Genomic DNA, 20,906 nt, shown 5'->3' with positions numbered 1-20,906 from the left:
ATGGTTCCTATATTAAAAATATATTGTTTTTTGTTTAACTTTTAATAGCTACACGTATTGATCCTAATTTTCTCATATAAAAGGAAAACGCCATATTATCTTATGATATTAGAGAGAAAAAATTATTAGATTTACCAAAAACAAAAATGGTGTCTCTGTCTCACTTTCCCCGTATTATACGTCCTAACTGATTGGTCTGTTGAAGAATCGTCGGCAGTGATTGGTTCGTAAAATATTAGGCAGCTGTCGCCAGGTTTAGTGGCTGCTGATTGGTCTCAGCGGAGACAAGTGCGAGCTCCAGCAGCAGCTGATTGGTTAGAACAGTGGCAACTGGTGTTAGTGTGGTTTCCCGCCAGCTTCAGTAATCGTGAGAGAACTCGTCTGAGAACTATGGGGGAGATTTACGAGGTGGCAAGAACCCGGATCAACACCAGCATGCTGGCCCAGTATTTAGGAAAGCCCGTGTGCTTTGTGGGCCGTGTGGAGAAGGTATGTCCAGCTTCGTACATTTATTCTCCTCTCTTCCTTGACATATGGCGCCTTTTACCTCAGACCGGGCCTGTGTGCTTCACTATACAGACAGGGCCTCACACTCTGATATTATAATAAAGGTGTGATTAATACCTTTAACTGAAGAGTTAAAGACTCTGCTGAATAACTTAAACTTTAAAGTTTTATTATTAAACAGGAATTATATAGTGCCAACATACTAAGCAGTGCTGTACATTAAATAGGAACATTTTGAAATAACAAGTGAAAGTGTTAGGCCCCCTGTCACTTTTTTATTGCTTGGTGACCCCCACATGGTCCATTATCCTTCACTTCCTGTCCCAGGGACACAACAGGAAGTTGTTACAATAGTACCCATAACATGTTAATGGGGGGGGGCTGAGCAGAAAGGACAAAATGAACTACTAGGATGCAAAATTTTAATAAAGGGGGCCAGAGGGAGATTAATAAATTCTGAATGAACTCCCCATATCAAACCAACGCCATAGACCAGGCTGTAAACATGCTAGCTGTAGGGCGCCATACTTAAAGCGTACCTAAACTCAGAAATTTCACTTTAAGTAGAGGGGTAGATGACCCTTTAATGGAAAGTATAAATTCTGTCTGTTTGTATTTTTTTTTTAAGTTCAACACTCTTTTGTTTTTGTTTTTTAAAAAGAGTGCGGCACCGCCCCCCTAATGGCGATTGAGAATTAATGGGAGTGCAAAGCCTCCCGGGATACCTACGTCACGCATCTGGGAGGCTGTTGGGAGCTCCTTCTGCCCATGCCCAAGCATCTCAGGCATGCGTAGAAGGAACCTTTTTGTAAACAGAGACAAATTTGCTGATCTGAGCCATGTGGATTGAGATCAGCAAGTTTTTTCCAAATTACGTCCCTCGATCTAGCGCCTGTGTCGGGTGACGTTGAAGGACCAGGAAAGAGAGGCGAAGATGATGCGCCGGCTCGGAGACAGATGCCGGGACGGCGTGGGACCTGATGGAATACACCTCCGGATGGATCAGACTGCCCTGCGGGATTGAAGATAGTGTTTTTTTTTTGTTTTAGGCACTTTTGAGTTTACTTCCTCTTTAATGTAGAATCACAGATGGTCCATGTTGGTCTGGTTGGGTTATTTGGGATCGCTTGGCGCACTCAGGACTGACAGAGAAGCATCAATACCGTGACTTAGATTTTTGTACATTGCATTCCCCAGCATTCCGTTATTAATAAACAGACTCTATATAGCACCAACATATTATGCAGTGCTGTACATTAAATGGGGGTTGCAAATGACAGACAGATACAGACAGTGACACAGGAGAGGACCTTGCATCTTACAATCTAAGAGGTGGGAAAGTAACACAATAATGTTGCCCCCCCCCCCCCCCAAAAAAAAAAAACAAACAAGTCTGCAGGTCCTGCTTGCTGTGCTCTTTGCAATGTTATAAAATTGACTAGCTTGAAGTTCTCTGTATGAGAGTTAATTGTTTGCTTTTCCAACACAGATTCACCCCACAGGGACGTCCTTTGTCCTGTCTGACGGAGCCGGCAAAAACGCAACGGTGGAGTTGTCAGAACCAGTAAGTACCCGGCCTTACGGTAATTCTCAGTTCTTTGGCCCTTGCTTCTTCCCCTCCTCCATAGATGTTCCTGTGTTCTCTCCAGCAGCTTTTATCTGGGCGCACCACCCAGCACTTCTCAGTAGCCACCTGGCTCAGACAACAGCCTAGGATGAGCTGTCAGAGTACGGCACCGAGTCACCTCTCCTGGTAGAGTAGGGAAGATTTATTATTTGGGGCTAACATGCATGCTTCATTCTGTCTAGGGGGAATCCATTTGGGGGAGTCAGAAATGGAAAAAGATCTGGGGGTCTGGTAGATCATAGACTTAATACCAGCATGCAATATCAATCTGCAATATCTAAAGCTAGTAATGTACTTTCTTGTAATAAAAGAGGAATAGACTGCAGAGATGGAGACATAACCAGACTCATCCATCCTTCCCTCCGCTCCTCTTCCGCTGCATCTCTTTGCAGATTTCTCCATTGGCTTCCATTTCACCTGAAAAGCAATTTCAAGCTCCTGTGCTTTGCCTTCAAATTCCTCCACAGTTCTTGTCTCACTTAACTTTGTGCCCCGATAGAGAGCTGGCATTTCATATGGGCAATGCCAAGAGTGGTCTCTATGGAGCATCCCTAGAAACTCCCACTCATCCACATTGATATGAAAGGCAAGATATGAACAGATTTAACTTAAAATAAAAAAATTAAAATTTATGTTCAACTGTAGGTAAATGAGGAAATTAAAACCGGTACTCCATCCAGGAATTACTCCCCCTATAGGAAGTTCTGTTCTTTACTGTTTCTGCATTACCAAATATGAGCGGCTTGGGCATTAAAGCTTTTTAACTAATAACTGCACAGCATTCATAGTCTCTGCTGTTACTGGGCTATGATTTATCACAGACTTGTAAGTAATTGCTGCCACTATATTTTTTAAAATCTCCTAGGCTGATAATTCTATATTTAAATGCTTGTGTCCAGAATAGTAACCAGGCTGGGTTCCAGGGCTGTTAACTACTCAGATTGACCACCTATATTGGGCTCTATTTAAATAATTCGCTCTAGATTCATTCATAGTTTTTACTTTTACAGACAGCATTTCCTAGTGTGACAGCTGTGCAATTTGGAGATAGGCCACTAGATGGCAGAAGGAGCCATTGTTTTTAAAAGGAACTGAAATGATTCACCTAGAGATAGGAACACCTGTCAGCCACATTCATATCATTTATAAATACAGCCCCTTGTGTGCTTCTCTTTTATATTTCAGAAAAGCTTTTTTTTTTTTTTTTTTATGGCATTTGGATATGTAATTCTGTTAATTTAGCCGTGGTCTAGTTATAAAGCTTCAAACAGAAATTTGTCTCTGGAAATTACCTTTTTTTTGTGACTTTCCAGGGACAGATAAATGATTGAGTGCTCTATATGGCACCATTCTGTTCTATGCGGAGGGGAGAACAAGAGGACGGCACCCCACTGTGCCCTCCTCCATAGTAGTGGATAGCAGTCATTCTCAATCCGTTTTTTTCAATTTGGGAATGATGAACAATGTCGGGAAACCTCTGTACACCATTCGTCTGGGGGCAACTAATACCTAATGTGTATGCAGAACTTAAGACACTTGTCATATCTAGGCTTTAAGTGTTACATATATTTTATTCTTGCTACTAAACTTTTTTTTTTTTTTTTTTTTCTTTTTTCCCCCCCCTAAAGCTGGATGACGAGTTATCTGGAGTAGTAGAAGTTATTGGAAAAGTAAGCGATAAGGCAACAATATTGGGCGTTTCTTATGTCCCCTTTCGGGAAGATGCTGGTACTTTTGGTAAGTGGATGTCTGATTTATGTAGTACAATAAGCACAACATTTCTGTTGCAATTGTGAAGTTATAAAAACCCCCCTTTTCCTTACTGAATTGTAGCTTTAGTATAAATATATTCAGTCACTAGAGAGAAGAGGCCTGAAGTTTAGCATTAAAAAGGGGCTATAGTCAAAAAGATCATTGGTGTCGTCTAAACTGACCTGAGGGAGAAAAAATGCTCAAAGGAACCCCCAGCAACCTCCGGAGGAACCCTGCTATAGAATAATAATTAGCATACATATACAGCTGATCTTCTGGTTTTAGTCACATGTCAGAAACAAGCATCCAGATAACTGGCAGTACCTGAATATTCAGCATCAGTAAGAAAAGTGTAAAAGGCAAAGCATGTATGCAGGATTTTTTAGAACCATATCCAACGATGGCGGCTTATGTGTTTTACTTGTGTAAGTCTGCTTCATATCTTGGGGGATCATCTTACTGTTACACCTGTTTTTACCAGTGGACATCACATTTTGAAATTATTATTAAACTGGATTTATATACTGACAACATATTACTACTCAGTGTTGTACATTAAATAGGGATGGCAAATGACAGACAAACAGTGACACAGGAGGAGAGGAACCTGCCCCGAAGAGCTTACAATCTAATAGGCAGGGGAAGTATCATACAATAGAAGCAGGGATGTGGGTGGGTGAGTAATGAGGGTTTTAAGAGACAGAAGAAGACGGGTAGGTGAGTATGAAAAGATGGTTTCTTTTAAATGAGCAGAAAGTAGGAGAAAGCCAAATAGGATGAGGAAGACCATTCCAGAGAGTTGGGGGCAGCTCTAGAAAAGTCTTGGATCCATGCCTGTGATGAGGTTATGAGTGAGGAAGTCATTAGTAGGTCATTGGAGGAGAGAAGAGAGTGGGTAGGGGGGTATTTTTTAGGTCAGAAAGGTAAGTGGGGCAAGAACTGTGGAGGGATTTGAAGGCAAAGCACAGGAGCTTGAATTGGGAGCTTCAATGGAAGCCAATGAAGAGAGCTACAAAGTGGCAGCAGAAGAGAGGAAGTGGGAAGGATGGATAACCATGGCCATAGTACCCACAATATGGCTGTAACAGCCAGCACCCCTCTGGAAAGGTCTGTGGGAATTTGTGTATTTTCAGCCAAAAGAATATTTGGGTCAGGAGCTGATCTTGGCTGAGAAGACTCGGCTTGTGAATGCCAGTCAAAGCTCTGTACAGACCATTAACTTTCCTCCACACCAAACTGGTCAAACCACGTCTTTATGGAGCTGGCTCTGCCCACAGTGGCACAGTCAGGGGTGGACAGAAAATAGCCTTCCCTAAATTGTTACTCTTGTTTCAAATGAACACTTAAGATCCGTTAGCTATGTGCTTGATCCAAAGCAACTATTTTTGTAATGCCATGTGCACAAGTTCATATACGTGTGACAATCTGGTGTTCAAAATTAGACCGTTCATATCTGCTTGGCTGTGGTCTCTTTAAAATGTCACCTTTGACAAAACATTCTTCATTTCTCTTCCAGATTTGGGGCTTTATGATGAAGCATTAAAGGTAATTCATGAATTTCCACAGCATTATCCATTTGGACTGAAAGGATCAGAATAAACTTTATTTTATGGCAAGCAATATATTTTCTTTACAACTCCTCATTTTACTACAGACTGACCAAATCGGATCATCTGTGCTTTCCAGGCAGACCTAAATTAAACAATGTTTCAATATTGTCATAATGGTTGGATCATCTAAAACAATATTTAACAGGATCTACAAGATAAATGGCGCTGCTCTTGTTTCTAGTCCAGCCAGATGGATCTACAGTACTTCAACATGCGATTTGAAGGGTCTACAATATGTCCAGTCATTATAGGATGTGTACTGAAAAAAAAAAAAATCAAGAAATGTTAGGATCTAACCCTTGCCAGATACATTTTTATGTATAAACGTGGCATTGTTTGTACATTTGTGACATCAAAATGCAACAGTCGTTGCTGTTATAAAAGTTCATTTTTTTAATAAAAAGAAAAAAAGTCTTTGTATGTGGCTTTGTCTTGGATCATCTTTTTATATGTTTTGTGACTGCAATCAAAGCTTCCAGCACTGGATGGGGGAAGTTTCCTTTAATAATGATATTTAGATCAAGTAGTTGGCCCCTTCAGTTGATCGGCCTAGCTGGAGGGAAGATCTGGTGCTAACAGGTTCTCTTTCTGAACCCCCACATCACATAGGACATTCACTCTGGCCTCTCCATCTAGCCAACCGAAAATATCAATAAATGACATAATTGGCCCAGACATGATTCACCATTTCATCAACTGACACATGCCTTTATTATATATATTCAGGACAATTATAAAGTCCTATCAGTGCTGAGTATACATTAGCCATACTCTGTATGCATGGAATACAATTAGATTTACAGGATTAGATTAGGATACCTCATGGCTATTGATAAACTGAACTTGACAGATGATATATAACAATATTTAAAACTATTCTAAACTTTAATTTCATTTATTTTAAAACTCAAAGACAATACAACATTTTACAATCCTTTTTGATATCTGTTATCTGACAGGAGGAGTAGAGGACCCTGTCCCCAAGATCTTACAATCTAGGAGGTGGGGGAAGTATTATTTAATGGGAGGGGGGATAGGAATGTTTGAAAGTAGTTAGGGGTTTAGAAGACTGGTAAGCAAGTTTAAGATGGGTTTTGAGTGTTCTTTTAAATGAGCAGAAAGTACCGGTAGGAGCAAGCAGAATAGGATGAGGAAGACCATTCCAAAGAGTTGGGGCAGCTCTAGAAAAGTCTTGGAGCCGTGCGTGTGATGAAGTTATGAGTGAGGAAGTCATTGGAAGAGAGAAGAGTGGCTAGGGGAGTATTTTTCTATCAGGGCAGAAATGTAAGTGGGACAAGAACTATGGAGGGATTTGAAGGCAATGCACAGGAGCTTGAATTTGATTCTAAGGTGAAAAGCTCTTACTAATAGAAAACAAATCGATTTGTTTTCATTTAATCAGTAAGGCTTCAGATTATACCCGATGTAGGTAAGGTAGCTCATGAGTACAAAGGATCCCTTAAAAGTCTTTCTCAAGCAAACTGAAATTGCACATGGTAAGCAGGAGTTAAACCAGCATGACAAGTGTTGCATGCTCATGGAGATATACAGAAAGAAAGGGAAAAGCAGAACATTTTAATGGAATAAAAGTTTCCTGGCAGTGGATGTGATATGCCAAATATTAGACATTGACCTGTGCTTTGCATTCCCACCTACAGCCCTAATTCTCAGTCGGTCAGCTGAGGTGCAAACTAGCCAAGACTGACCCATGATAGATAAGGACCTGGTTTGCCAAACTACAACGTTGTCTTGGTACATTTGACACAAAATAGGAGTTGGAGGTAGCCTGGTAGCATAACCAGCAGCTTTCTTGAGATATTTTTTTTTCTTATGACAGGTCCTTAACTGAATATTTTTTTTGGAAATGTTTAGCAGGAAACATAGAATAGATAGAGACCTTGGGTGTAATAAATATATCCAAATTGAGTTTACAAACTTAAGACTGGGTCTAAGTGGATGTTTTTAAAAACGCATGTAAATGTTCCTACTGCGTTTATATGCACTTTTTTAGCGCTTTAAGTCTTGCCTTTAAAATGCTTGAAAACGTCTATATCATGTTTATGTTTCAAGTGCTTATAAACGCTGGAAAACGCTCTATTGAAATCAATGTTGCAAGCAACCTTATAGATAACGTGCCTCAAGGAAACGTCCTGGTGTAGATTAGCCAATTGGAATACATAGGAATTTCAAACAAGGGCTTTTAAAGCCTCAGGTTGAACGCTGAGGAAAATGTCCATGTAGACTAAGCCTAAAGAAAAACAAATCTCACTGCATTGTTATTTATCAAATCTAGGCAAAATGTTATTTATTATTATTTTGTAGAAATTTCACTTAAGTTAATCTAAACACATTGTACATTTACATGGTAAAGTATACAAAATAATCATCAAGAAAAGCCAAGCATGGTAAAATTGTCCTTGTAACACAGGTGGCAGAGCTCGGCTCTTGCATTGCATTGTAGAAGAATATTGGTGATGGTGGAGGGGTTCTGGCTGTCTTTGCAGTCCATACCTCCTGAAGGATAGGGATGACCTACACGCATCCCGGCTGTGACTACGGCTGCACAGTCTCTGCTGGTACCAGATTTCCTGTTGTATCCAGCTGCATGCACTTACAGGAACACGCCGACACCGGGCACTCTGTGTGATCCCTGCCAATGACAAGAAAACATTGCGCTTTACTAACCTGCCGTCTTTTTGGATATTCACTCATCCACCTGCTGGGATTGTTGGTATATTTATGCAGCAAACAAACCACCAAACATTACAAGGACATTGGGAGGTGGAGGCTTCTTTAACCCAACTAAGTTTTTTTTTTTTTTTAATAAAGTGGTGACAATGATTGCTGCAATATAAGCAAATAATTCAGATGTAGGAAAGTTGACTTTCTGGCCAGAGCTATTATATGTACAGCAATGGCAGGTGGGAAGAACACTGCAGGGTCTCCGGGTGGGCCAGGCAGTGAAAACCTTTTCATCTGTATATTAGTTTTATATTGCAGAAAGGGTAACTTTTAATGCAGTATTGATCAAAGGAAGATACATTCTGATATTTAAAAGCAAACACTAGATCCAAAGAGTTGCCAGTCTCCTTTTTACTTTCCGCACACTCACCTGAACCAGCTCATCATGTGACCAGCATGCCCGCCATGTCGGCAATTGTGACACCAGGTGAACCAGTTATTGAACTGAGCAACTTTCTTCTCCTTGCTGAGGTCTACCTTCTCATCAGACTTTGAGACTCCTGGACAGAAAATAAATCTGTTAATAAAAGTCGCATTTCAAGTAAACATCTTAATGTCCCTTGTTAGCACATGAGCACCACTAATTGCCTCCTTGGGCTGCGTCTACTAAAAACATGAAAAAAACATGTATAATATAGCATCTTCTGGGGGGAGGGACTGGGAAGTACAGAGAATTGTAATAGAAGACAAAATACTGTTACCATTTCCTCCATAGTGCTCACTAAAACAATTGGCACACCATACAGCTCTTCTGTGCAGTGTACAGTCTTCCATTTATTGCACAGACAGCAGTGACCCAGATTCTCTCAGAACAGCGGAATGACAGACATTATTTCAAAGCCTTGTTCCAGCTTTAAAACCATTGCTATAACCACCCAGAAGAACGTCCTGGTGTGGGTCCTCCTAGAGACCAGTATCAGTATGGAGATATAGAGAAGAGGGATGGAACCTCACCCGGGCTGCTGGACACTGGATTGCCCATGTTTATAAGGCACAGGGCACACCGGGGGAGAGGCTTGCGGCACCCTGGGCAGCTGGTGAACTTGGATTTGGTAGGAGACCCACTGACTCCATACTGGCTGAGCCCTCGGCCCTGGTGGGGGACTGAGGAGCAGCTGTACGAGATGGACTTTCCACAGAAGTTACAGCTCACAAATACCTGGAAGAATAAAATACACAGCTGTGATTAGTGGGAGACTAGTAAGGTTTTAGGTTATTTAAAACAATCCTGTCTTTCCGGTCATATTTCTTTGCCACATTTCTGAAGAGCCCAATGCCAAAGGTTTGCTGATCTTTGGCCATCTTGATTGGCCAGGCCGAGATGGTGTCACCCTTTCCCAGCATGTCCAGAGGAAGCGGGGAATGATGGGTATCCTGGCCAAACAAAACTGACAATGTGCATGCATAACTCAGCTTTTTTTTAGGAAACCAGGAGCGGGCAGGCAGGTTGCAGAGATTATTGAAGAAGGGACATCGCCTGCCCTTTTGTGAAATATTGGCCAGATTAGGGGAGCTGCCACTAGGCATTCCCACCAAACCCCCTACCCCAAGGCTCAGTGCTTCTCCTTTGTACCGTTCTACAACACACTAATAATAATATTAAACATTATGCAGTGCTGTTTATTAAATATGGTTGCAAATGATAGATACAGACAGTGCACATGACAATATGGTGCGGTTGTCTAGCCCGTGCATAGCAGTTACACCAGGCACCTTTAAGAGAATAAGATGTTAAAGCGTGCCTAAACTCACAATTTTCAGGTGCAGCATTGCCCCCTAATTCTCTAAATGAATGGGAGTGCCAAGCCTCCCGGGATACCTACGTCACGCAACCCAGGAGGCTCTTTCCCTTTCGTCAAAAGGGAAAGAAATGGCTGATCTTATGCATGCGCAGAGAGATCGGCAAGTTGTTTTTCCCGCATCTACATCACCCGATCTCGTACCGGTGTCGGGTGATGTAGGAAGAAGAACCCGGAAGAAGAGGAGAAGATAGAGGCCCCCAGCGCACCGCCCCAGAGACGCATGCTGGGATGACACGTGACCCTATGGATAAGACCTCCAGACCGATCTACTGCGCTGCGGTATTGAAGACGTGTGTATTTTTTTTGTTTTTGGGTGAGGTTTGATGTCTCACTAGAACATCCATCCCTTTACAGTCTCACCTGGGCTAAAGGCTTGGAGCTGGGATCCAGTTTGCTGCGATGAATGTCAAATTCTGCTCTCTTATGCCAAAACCTCCAGGAGTCTAGAAGGTTCCTGTAGTTTTCTATCCAGTACTGGACTCTCTCGTCTTTCACAACCTCAGGAGAACCCTAAACAAGATAATAAACCGGTCCAAAATGACATTTGCTCTGATGACTGTACCCAGAACAGCCAATTCTCACAGTGACTCACCTGTAACATACAGTAGCTGGCTGTCTGCACATCACCCGTTCTATCAACGTAACTTGCCATTAGGTCCACTCCGTCCTTTGTTAATCCCGTCAGGACAATTCCTTCCAGGTTTCCTGCATCCTTCATATCCTGAGTCAGCTTGTCAAAGTATTTCAATAACTGCAAATAACATAGTAAGTAAATTGAAACAAGATAAACTCACACTATGGGATATTCATGTGCCAGAAACACAGTTTTTCCAAATTTTCCTGCCTTTAGTACTGCAAAGCACAAATCCTGGCTCAGCCTTTTTGACAGATAACTGGAGCGATCAGGAAAGTAAAATAGGATTAATGCAGAAGGGTCATCGCCTGTCCATTTCTGCAATAATGACCTACTTGATCATGTATTGTTAAGTAGGTCATTAGAACAGTTCCAACTCAGAGGAACAGGACCCGGAGAGGTCATGTGACTGGCCCGAAGACCCCAGAATAGGCAGGGAAAAGAAAAAGTTGCAGAAAACCATGCTATGGGGTGATGGTATGTAGAGCTTATGTTAGAATACTATGTGCAGAAGATATTTACACTGAATAGCTGAGCTTTATTTTAAAATTTTTAGGTAATAAATCTAATTAAAAAAAAACAACTCACCTGAGCATCATTTAGGAACAAACAAGCAAAGGCCACACGGTCCCTGACTGCCATAGCACACTCAAACTGAAAGAAGAAATGAATAAATATGAGACTACAGGCTGTATAAAGCAGTGAATGTGAATCATGTGAATCACCAAGCATGTTCTAGTGGTAAATCCCAAGACATCATAGAGCTAGGTTTATGTCACATGGACAATGGTGGCGAGAAGGATGGGTGGCCATTAGGATCATTATAAAACTTCCTTCTGGTCTCTGAAATCACTTTCTCTGCGCCAGAGATATTACTCCTTCCTCATGGGTGTGGTGGAAGGTTCTCCTGCATACACGTGACCAGTGTTTCTTTCTTAACATGAAACTTGAAATAAATTTCAGGTCTTCAGGGAAGCCCGGCTATAATTACTATAACCACAGTATATTAGTGTGGTGGTCATTGGGAAGAATTCCTCTTACATTGCTGGCCAATGGAAAGAATGTCACCATTACAGATAGCCAAAAAGATCATTGGTGTCACTTGAACTGACCCGAGATACACAAACATGCTCATTGCTCAAGGAACCGTGATTGAAAAATACTGCCTCTGACAGCCATTTGACATAACTTTTTATAAATGCTTTTAAATGCATTGAGTAGGTCTCTAATGCCAAATCGTTTATGGGGATTTTGAACAGAGTTGTGTTGGTTGGACCTCAGGTAAATCCATGTCCTGGCTGGGAACATTCACCTAATGGTGACCATTATTATTGTAATAGAAAGGAAGTGCAACATTTACATTTACATTACATTTTAAAATCATAAGATTCTCCCCCACTTCCTGTCGAGTCTTTCAGTGTGGCAAATCTCCCTATGGGATAATGAAAAGTCATAAATGGACACAGCGCCTAACCCTTTCCCATAAGGAAATGTCAGATTCTACTATATTAAGCAGGTTGGACAATTTACAACGGTCCATCATACCAGGACGGTGTCATAGCAGCCAGGATCACTGGTGAGAAATGCAAACATGACCGCCAGGTACGGGTTCCTGAGCTGAACTCGAAGAGAGCTACACATCTCACGCCACAGCGAATTCTTCTCATCTGTGTAGCCGGACAATGCCATCGCCACCACGTTTAGGTTCAGGTCACCTGAACGTATGAAATAAAAGAAGTTTATAATAATCTGAGAATTTTGCTGCAAGGAAGGATAGGAAAAGCAGATCCCTAGTAGCAAAGCTTTTATTTCCTGCTGATTGGAAAGCTCTGACTCTGAAAGAGACCTCTGCTTCCATAAGAAGAGCTAGGGTCCTTCCCTGTACCATGCTATACTTCCCACACCTCTTAGATTGTAAGCTCTTCGGGGCAGGTTCCTCTCCTCCTCTCGTGTCACTGTCTGTATCTGTCTGTCATTTGCAACCCCCTACGTAATATGTTGGTGCTATAAAAAATACGGTTTATTAATAATATTAATGCTGACAGGAGATTCTCTTTTTTTTTCAGGCTGTGGCTGATTTGTAAAGATGACTTTGTACACTGTTTGTTTTGATGCTCCTAGAACATATTTAGCTTATAAAACAGAAATTTATTTTGGGCTTGAAATCACATGAATTACAATGTATAAGTATCTATACCATTATAATTTAACATGACCAATGACTTCCAAAGCACTATGGGTTATCCAAAGAGACAGTGGAGGAGTAAAACCATGAAATGAGCTATACATAATGGGCCCAATTTAATAAAGCTCCCTAAGACTGGAGAAGATAATCTATCAAGGGAGAACCTGGGTGATTCAACAAATCTGGTATGGATTTCATAAAGATCACTTGCTATTAGATGGCAAATGTTTTCAACCCTGGACCAGACCTATTCCAGGTTTGCGTCCCATGATAAGTCTATATTCTTCAGTCGTGAAAAGCTTTATTAATAATAATAATAATAATAATAATAATAATAATAATATTAATATAATTATCAGTCACTGTTCCCAACAAGTACTATAAGCACCACTACCTACCCTTCCCAGAAGTTGCCCCTTTATTCAGTATCTGTATGGCACGTCGGATATCCAGGTTAAACAAGGCGATAGCAGCTGCTCTCTCCCATTCTTCTTCCTGTTCTAATGAAGTCAGGAAAGGGCCAATGTCACAATCGTCACTCTTCTTCCTCCAGCCGCACAGCTGCAATGCCAGGCCGCGTTCTTCGCTGGCGTAATGTATGATTTCAGCTTGGCTATCGGAGCCGCACCAGCTGTTTCTGACGCTCTCTGCTGTTCCTTTAAAGAGAATGCAAACAACAATATTTGTCCAAAATGTTGTTACTACATACAATCTATAATACTATTGGTATATGGGGCAGCCATATTTCATTACTACATACTCAGTCATGCCTGCCTTTTGCTTTGCTACACAGTGGTTGTACCCTACTGCTGTACAGGTTTTCATTGCTCAATGTAAATCTACTAGATCCCCCTATGGCTGCAATGGTATCTGAGTGATAGCACGGAGCCAATAAGCACACCTTATAGTGGAATATTCACCATGGGAGCTTGAAGCTACATATTTACAGAATGGTGAACCATTTCTGGGTTACTTCTTACATCTATCAGTGTTCAAAGTCAGAATTTTGTTTAAGCCAGCTGAGAAGAAAATTGTAGGTGGGTGGCAGCCACAACTCTTCAGTAACCACTGATATGTGCTGGGTGGTGTGCCCAGCTAAAAGGGCCAGGGGAGAACACAGTCTAAGTTTAAATTGAGAACAAAAAAAAAAAAAAGATCAGTTGTGCCAAATAGTGATTGCCATCTCTTTAGGCCCCATGAACTTGTGTATTGCTTTGTGCTGTACAGCTTCTGTTTTGTGCAATCACGTGCCACTATTATCTCCCTATGCAGACAAGGCTCCTGGTTGCTTATCATCCCTAAAGCTGTGAATGTCAAATTTTTACCGCTTTTACTGCAAAGTAGCTGCTTCACATGCACAGCTTAATGCTAATTTCTCAAAATAAAATAAAGTCCTCTTATTTTTAGCAATGACTCAATGATTTGAGCCATGTTCACTATATGGTTTATTAGGCTTATTATACAAGGTGATCATATAACCCCCTCCAACTCTTTAAACCTAAATGCCTCATCTTGACAGTAAGTGCAATATAACTGCTGGGCAGACCATTCAAAAAGTTACCCAGACCCCATCCATAATAGGCAAACCCCACATCCTATTGGAAACCCAAATTAGATCCTAATAAAATGAATTTTCAAAATCTTACCCATTGATGACTTCACTATCATTTTAATACCAGCGAAGACCAGCTGTCCCTTGTTGCTTGAAGATTTCTGATCAATGTCTTCTGCATACTGCTTCATGAGTAATTACATGTATAGGAAAATCAAAGGTGCAGAAATCATTTGTGCAAGAATAAACGTGTGTCTCTTTTTTAAGTGCTGAAGATGCACAAACATTTGTTAATCTGCAAAAAATCCAGTGAGCTGAAAATACTGTGCTCATGCTGCACTGAAATCTCAAAAAGCATTGTCAGCTCTGCCGGGTTCTCTTGGCTGGTGGATATGTGGGGAATGGGTTCAGATGTTTACAGTGGAGGGTACTGTTCATGCAACAAGATAACTCTCCTAATAATATTATTAATAAACAGGATTTATATAGTGCCAACATATTACACAGTGCTGTACATTAGATAGGAGTTGCAAATGGAAGACTAATACAGACAGTGATACAGGAGGAGAGGACCCTGCCCAGAAGAGCTTACAATCTAGTAGTACAATCGCTCTCTTCACTCCTCCAATGACCTACTGATGACTTCCTCACTCATACCCTCTTTACTTTTCTAGAGCTGTCCCCACTCTCTGGAATGGTCTTCATCTTCCTTTTCAGCTTGCTCCTACTTTCTGCTTATTTAAAAGAGCACTCAAAACCCAAAGCTTCAACCTCACCTAACCATCTTCTTCTGTCTCTTAAACCCTCACTACTTCCAACCATCCCATATCATGTGTGATACTTCCCCCACCTCCTAGGTTGTAAGCTATTCGGGGCAGGGTCCTCTCCTCCTCCTGTATCACTGTCTGTATTAGTCTGTCATTTGAAACCCCTATTAAATGTACAGCGCTAGGTAATATGTTGGCGCTATTTATTAATAATAGAGAAACATTTTAGATACTTGTGATCTTACAAGCTTGTGGTAACAGTTTTGGGAGGGTCTATTCCAGCTGTGCCCATGTACAGAGCTCCATAATACCATGGTTTGAGGAGTTTGCTAACACTGAATGTCCCGCACAGAGCCCTGACTTCAGCCCTGCTGAATACCTTTGGGATGAAATAGACACATGGCAGGTCTTATTACCCATCATTAGAATCTGATCTCACAGATGCTGAAACCCCTAGAAAGGCTTACCTAAAGGGAAAAGGATGTCAGAGCTGGAAAGGGGGAGTGGTGGCCAACTGCTTGCAAAAACTGCGAACTCAACCTAGTGGTGACCATGACCCAGAAATGTTTTTTAAGCTGGGTGGGAAGAAATTGTAGCTGGGTGGCTGCCCCTGTATTGTCACCTAACTTTACAGTAACCACCCAAAAACAGCCGGGTGGTTACTGAAAAGTGTAGGATGGTACGCCCGGCTAAAGAGCTGGGTAGAACACTGGGTGAAGTTGCAGTTACCGCTTCCTCAGAGAACCGCTGTCTTAGAGGATATGCTACAAGTGGCACCCCCCAGCAGCAAAGTTGCAATGCCCGCTCACGGCCATCTATTGTCAAATCAGCAAATGCTGGCTAATAGGAGCACAAAGCCTCCCGGGACGCATCCTGGGTGCTCCTTCTGTGCATGCCTGAGCATCTTGGAAATGCGCAGGAGCCTTTTCGTGAAAAGAGAAAAAAAATTGCAGATCTCACATATGGGCAGTGAGATCGGCAAGTTTTTTTCCAACCTACGTCACCCAATCTCGCGCCTGGTTTTGGTGACGTAGGAAGAAAACCCTAACAGTGGAGGCAAAGATGGCGGCGCCCGGAGCGCTGGCCTGAAGATAGATGCCGGGACCTGATGGAAAAAAACTCTGGATGGATCAGACTGCCCTGAGGGATTGAAGGTAAGTGTATTTTTTGTGTTTTGGGGGATTTTGAGTTTAGTTCCTCTTTAGGAACCAGCTTTGCAGTGCAAGTGCTGAATGGCTGGCAATGTGCAGGATTGCTGGCTCCTGCCACAGATCTGAGCCAGCTCTTATACAGCTAACCTACAACCCTGGCACACCAAGGCTCTGCTGTGGGCAACCAGGAGGTAACTACCAGAACTTTAGTGAACTTTCAGTGACCCTACAGCCTGTCAGTTTTGCTCAGATCTGAAGGAGAAAGATACAAATTAGGAAAAGATACAAATGAAAACAATCCAGTAACAGGCACAAATGTATCAGTCTTAGCATAGAGCTGAAAGGCTGCCAAGATTTACTGACAGCTCTCTCTGAATAAAGCATGGACTGAGCTGCTGTGTGAGATCTATGCACAGACATTTTGGGGGAGATGCCGGGCCCCTGTTTTAACAGGGCCTAGTACAACAATCGCTCCTGTCTCCCTCTGATGGCGGCCCTGCTAATATAAGTGTTTTTTTTAAATATATATATACCCACACATACATATATATATACATACACACACACACACCTTTGCAGCATTTTGTACAGCAAAATTCACATTTGGGAAGGTGGAAATAGCAAAGGAGCCAATTAGTTGTGCAGCAGTTTATGTGTCATTCAAAATAGAACCACTTTTCTCCCTATACATGTCAAAAGAATACAAAAGCCCAATAAAATCCATGCAAAAAGGACTCAAATACAGTTCAAGTACAGACATCAATAAACTGTAAATGATCTCATAAGCTTGGAGATTCCAGAAGCACTGCAAACTGCTTCCAATTGCAAGCACCATCATTATTGTGGCCCTATTGTAAGCCTAACCAACTGCTGGAGACAGGACAAACAGTACAGAGAACACTCATCCATCCTGGAGCATCACTCCTTCGTTTGCCTACCTAGCACGGCAGTGTTCAAACCAGAAACTTTTTTAAGATGGGTGGAAAGAAATTGTAGGCAGATAGCAGCTCCTGTATCCTAATCCACCCAAAAACAGCTTGGTGGTTACTGAAAAGTGCCGGCTGGGGAGAACACTGCAAGGTTCATCCCCCTGCAGATTCTGCAGCATTTCAGCCTGCAAGGGAGTGAGCTCCATTTAAAAAACAGGGAATTTGACATCCCCTGGTGGGAATCAATTACTGTCATTGAAACACGTGGACCTGGAAGATTCCCACGCAGGAATGTTTGAGGAAATGTCAGATTATCTGTTTAATAAATTGAGCCCCAGCATGATTTGACATGATATGATTCTTGAGTTGACAACCCCCACCAATTAGTACAAGTTACTTCAAGGATATAGTGCAAAGTGTACCAAAGAGATTTTAGCTGAGGGTCATCATTTCCTGCCAGCAGGTAATTCCTCCACACTTGCTCTGTGTCCAGTCCGTACCTTGATAAAGCTCTCAGTCGCATTTTGGTTGCTATATCCTTATTTGCAGAGCTGTCCCTCCCTTCCTCTGTACATTCATACAGCTGCCTACTGCATGCCCACATTAAAGAGGTTGTGGGACTCCATGCCAGTGAAATTCGCTCAAAAACAGTGAAATCAGTCATCGTCCTATTGGAAGTGACGACCACCATTCGGTTCTGGCTGGTTGGGTGCCAGGCAAATGAAGCGATGTAGTTATCACAAGGCTGTACACTTCTTTCTATGATGGTGGGTTCAGTTTCATCACCGATTGGCGTGGGGGTGTGCTGCATGTCGTACAGTCTGATCACATTACTGTCCCGGGTTAAGGTGGCGAGTAATCCTGTCCTTGTTGGGCACCAGGCCACTTTGCTCAGCGGCTTTGGTTGCTCTGTAAGGGTCAACACCGGCTTTTCAAATTTCCTAAGGTCCCAGATTGCCACTTGACCTTCAAAGAAAGATGCCACCCTGTCATTGAAATGCGGGTCTACCGTCACCCCCTGGATAGCTTTGGTGTTGACAAATATTTTCTGGTTTGCACTTCGGAGGTCAAAAATGGCCAGATTGCGATGCATGCCGGCCAATAGGAGCTTCTGCTCTCTTGGAAGCCAACAAAGTGATAGGCATGCATCGTTCTGCCCAAGTTCATACAGTGGCTTTGTCAACACTACACAAGATTCACCATCGCCGGTGGAAAGACGAACTTTCTCCATGGGGACGGATACATCTGGAGTGTATTTGCTGCATATATCCCAAATCAATATGGAGAAGTCAGCACGGTGTTTATCCAAACCGGCCGCCAACCAGTTACTGTCCACAGGATTCCAAGCTAAAGTATTACATTGCCGCGCGTGCCTAGGGACAAACTCCTTCCCAATCAGCTCCTTACACTTAGAATTGTGGTCCTGGCCCAGACTGGTGAGGACAACTCTACCATTAGCCTGGCCAACAGCCAGGAGGCATTCCGGGTCATATTTTGGGTACCATGCCACGCATTTCATGTATGGGGTTTCAGAATTAATGGCCAGCAAGGTCGCTGTGGTCTCTTCGGAGAGTCTCAAGGATCCGGCTTTCAGTTCGGAGTTGGTGCTGGCTGCCGACTCGATACGGTAGAGGCTGAGCTCAGAATCGCAGACGACAAATCTGTCTACATGGTGGGGAGCCCACAGGATGTCTGGTTTGGAGCCACTCATTTCTGCGATTTGCAGATCGGGCACTAGAAAAAATAAAAAGCTGTGTGAGTAATTCAGTAAGGGGAAGCAGAAAAAAAAGAGGCACAAGGGGCAGCAGTCGGGGTAATATGAATGCTGGCATTTTCCAGCAGCTTATGAGGAAAATTATATTACTCAATAAAGTAGAATACAGTAACCTGCTGCTAGCAAAACAATCACCAATCTCACTCTACCGAAATCCTTTCTATCGCTATGACAATATGGACCACCCAATGGCTTCCTATGTCAGATACTGTGGTGTAGGGATCTCAGAGGGTAACGCTCTCTCCGTGTGGTTGCCATTGCGGGAGGAACTCACTCTCTCTGTATGGTGACCATTGTGGCTCTCTCTGTGTGGCGACAATTGAAGAGGGTCCCTTTCCCTTCTGTATATTCCATTAATTTTTATATCATGAACAACAAAACAAAGGAGGGAGACTTTAAAGAGGAACTAAATTCTAATTAGTGAGTGGAGTACTTCTGTTATATTAGGCAGGTATGCAAAGCACATGCGGATTATGCCATGCACCTTTTTCTAGGCTCCCTGCAAGGATTACATGTCCAGGATTTGGTCATAGCTGTTTCCCCTGAAGCCACCATGTCCACTGATAAATGTTCCTGTTCCACCACAATGCTATTTGGCCATTATGCGGCCCCTGGCATCAAGGTCTATTCGAGGTAGTGCCACAAATGTCTGGTGGTGCATAGCTCTTCTGCCCAAAACCTCCAACTTCTAGGAACTTTTTTTCAGGTTTAGTTTTGCTTTTAATAATAGGGGGACAGAACTCACTTTTTTAGGTCTCTAAGTTCAATAACAATAAAATAAATGAATAATTTTATATATTGCACTTGGTGATCATGCAAACTAGGTTTTTGGATAAAATGCATCCTGCATCCTGCATCTCCCCCCCCCCCCTGCATGTCCTGCATTCCCCCAGGTCCCCCCTCTCCCCTGCATGCCCTGCATTCCCTAGGTCCCCCCTCTCCCCTGCATTCCCCAAGGTCCCCCCTCTCCCCTGCATTCACCCCTTACCTGTCGGTGAATTGCCGGCCGGCGGATTAGAGGCCAGTTGTCACCAGAGCCCCTCACCTCCCTAACATCACCTGCTATGTGAACTGGCTGACGTCATCACGTCACAGGCGTCGTGTCGTCAGAGGTGGGCGGGATTGTAAAACAGATGAGCCGCTGTAGGAGGGCTCCGCCCACTTGCTCCTACAGTCTCGATCTCATTTGCTGGCAGTGATGTCGATGTTGTATGATCAGCGCTGTGATTGGTTCATATTGCAGATATAGTGATGTATAATAATATTTATATACTGCACTATTATATTACAGATATACTCATGTATTATATGATATTACTATTTATATATTACAGATAGAGTGATGCTGCAGCACATGTCACATGGTCTCCATCAAAGTTCAAGACTTGTGTGTGGTTACTGTTTGGCTGTCACAGACCATATGACCCTGTGCCTTGGCAGAATTCTGATTACTTAGGAGGTAATGGAATAAGAATAGATCTGTGAAAGATCATATGTTCTTGATTCTTAATATTCTATATGATAAGAATCTCCATAATTCAGGAGGATCCACCAGGATGTCATACCATGGATCACTAACGCTGACAGTTATGTAATGATGTACATGGGATGCATACATGTCCCTCCATTATTCACATACTCACCATGTAGAAGTGGTCAGGGGGAGAGGATTGCAGCCCAGTCATAGTGGTGCCATTGACACTGGAGGGACTGTCCCCCTTCATACCCCCAACTGCCCCTGATTTGGAGGGACTGTCCCTCTTCATACCCCCAACTGCCCCTGATTTGGAGGGACTGTCCCTCTTCATACCCCCAACTGCCCCCGATTTGGAGGGACTGTCCCTCTTCATACCCCCAACTGCCCCCGATTTGGA

At 42.6% G+C, this 20,906-nt stretch overlaps 2 protein-coding genes across 4 annotated transcripts in view; one reads left to right on the top strand and one right to left on the bottom strand.

Annotated features, from left to right (window-relative positions):
- The first annotated feature begins 317 nt into the window (after window positions 1-317).
- Window positions 318-5,916, top strand: RPA3 (replication protein A3). Its single transcript, XM_072412932.1, has 4 exons — window positions 318-489; window positions 1,997-2,071; window positions 3,763-3,871; window positions 5,403-5,916. Exons 1-4 carry the CDS (start codon window positions 391-393, stop codon window positions 5,483-5,485), a joined length of 366 nt encoding a protein of 121 aa, XP_072269033.1. The 5' UTR covers window positions 318-390; the 3' UTR covers window positions 5,486-5,916.
- A 1,853-nt stretch (window positions 5,917-7,769) lies between these two features.
- MIOS (meiosis regulator for oocyte development) overlaps window positions 7,770-20,906 on the bottom strand; it is a 21,962-nt gene continuing 8,825 nt past the window's right edge. For 2 of the 3 annotated variants that reach the window (XM_072412930.1, XM_072412929.1), the window contains 10 exons: window positions 17,667-18,992; window positions 14,506-14,604; window positions 13,258-13,515; window positions 12,220-12,389; window positions 11,263-11,328; window positions 10,633-10,791; window positions 10,401-10,550; window positions 9,193-9,397; window positions 8,609-8,738; window positions 7,770-8,146 (listed from right to left, as the gene is read on the bottom strand). In XM_072412930.1, the coding sequence (XP_072269031.1) occupies window positions 8,050-8,146; window positions 8,609-8,738; window positions 9,193-9,397; window positions 10,401-10,550; window positions 10,633-10,791; window positions 11,263-11,328; window positions 12,220-12,389; window positions 13,258-13,515; window positions 14,506-14,604; window positions 17,667-18,969 (2,637 nt within the window). In that variant the 5' untranslated portion in view covers window positions 18,970-18,992 and the 3' untranslated portion in view covers window positions 7,770-8,049. Of the gene's footprint in view, window positions 8,147-8,608; window positions 8,739-9,192; window positions 9,398-10,400; window positions 10,551-10,632; window positions 10,792-11,262; window positions 11,329-12,219; window positions 12,390-13,257; window positions 13,516-14,505; window positions 14,605-17,666; window positions 18,993-20,020; window positions 20,122-20,906 lie in introns of those variants that run through there. The other variant, XM_072412928.1, reaches the window with a different exon arrangement.

The sequence above is a fragment of the Pyxicephalus adspersus genome, chromosome 5 (assembly GCF_032062135.1).
Source record: "Pyxicephalus adspersus chromosome 5, UCB_Pads_2.0, whole genome shotgun sequence".
Taxonomy (NCBI): domain Eukaryota; kingdom Metazoa; phylum Chordata; class Amphibia; order Anura; family Pyxicephalidae; genus Pyxicephalus; species Pyxicephalus adspersus.
The sequence above is the reverse complement of the archived record's forward strand: the minus strand, read 5'-3'. Positions and strand labels throughout refer to the sequence as shown.

Excerpts from the sequence above, each read along its gene's own strand:
- RPA3 (XM_072412932.1), top strand. The coding sequence starts at position 391 with ATGGGGGAGATTTACGAGGTGGCAAGAACCCGGATCAACACCAGCATG. Across the intron at positions 2,072-3,762 it reads CGGTGGAGTTGTCAGAACCA|CTGGATGACGAGTTATCTGG; the intron begins GTAAGTACCCGG and ends CCCCCCCTAAAG. Across the intron at positions 3,872-5,402 it reads GGAAGATGCTGGTACTTTTG|ATTTGGGGCTTTATGATGAA; the intron begins GTAAGTGGATGT and ends TTTCTCTTCCAG.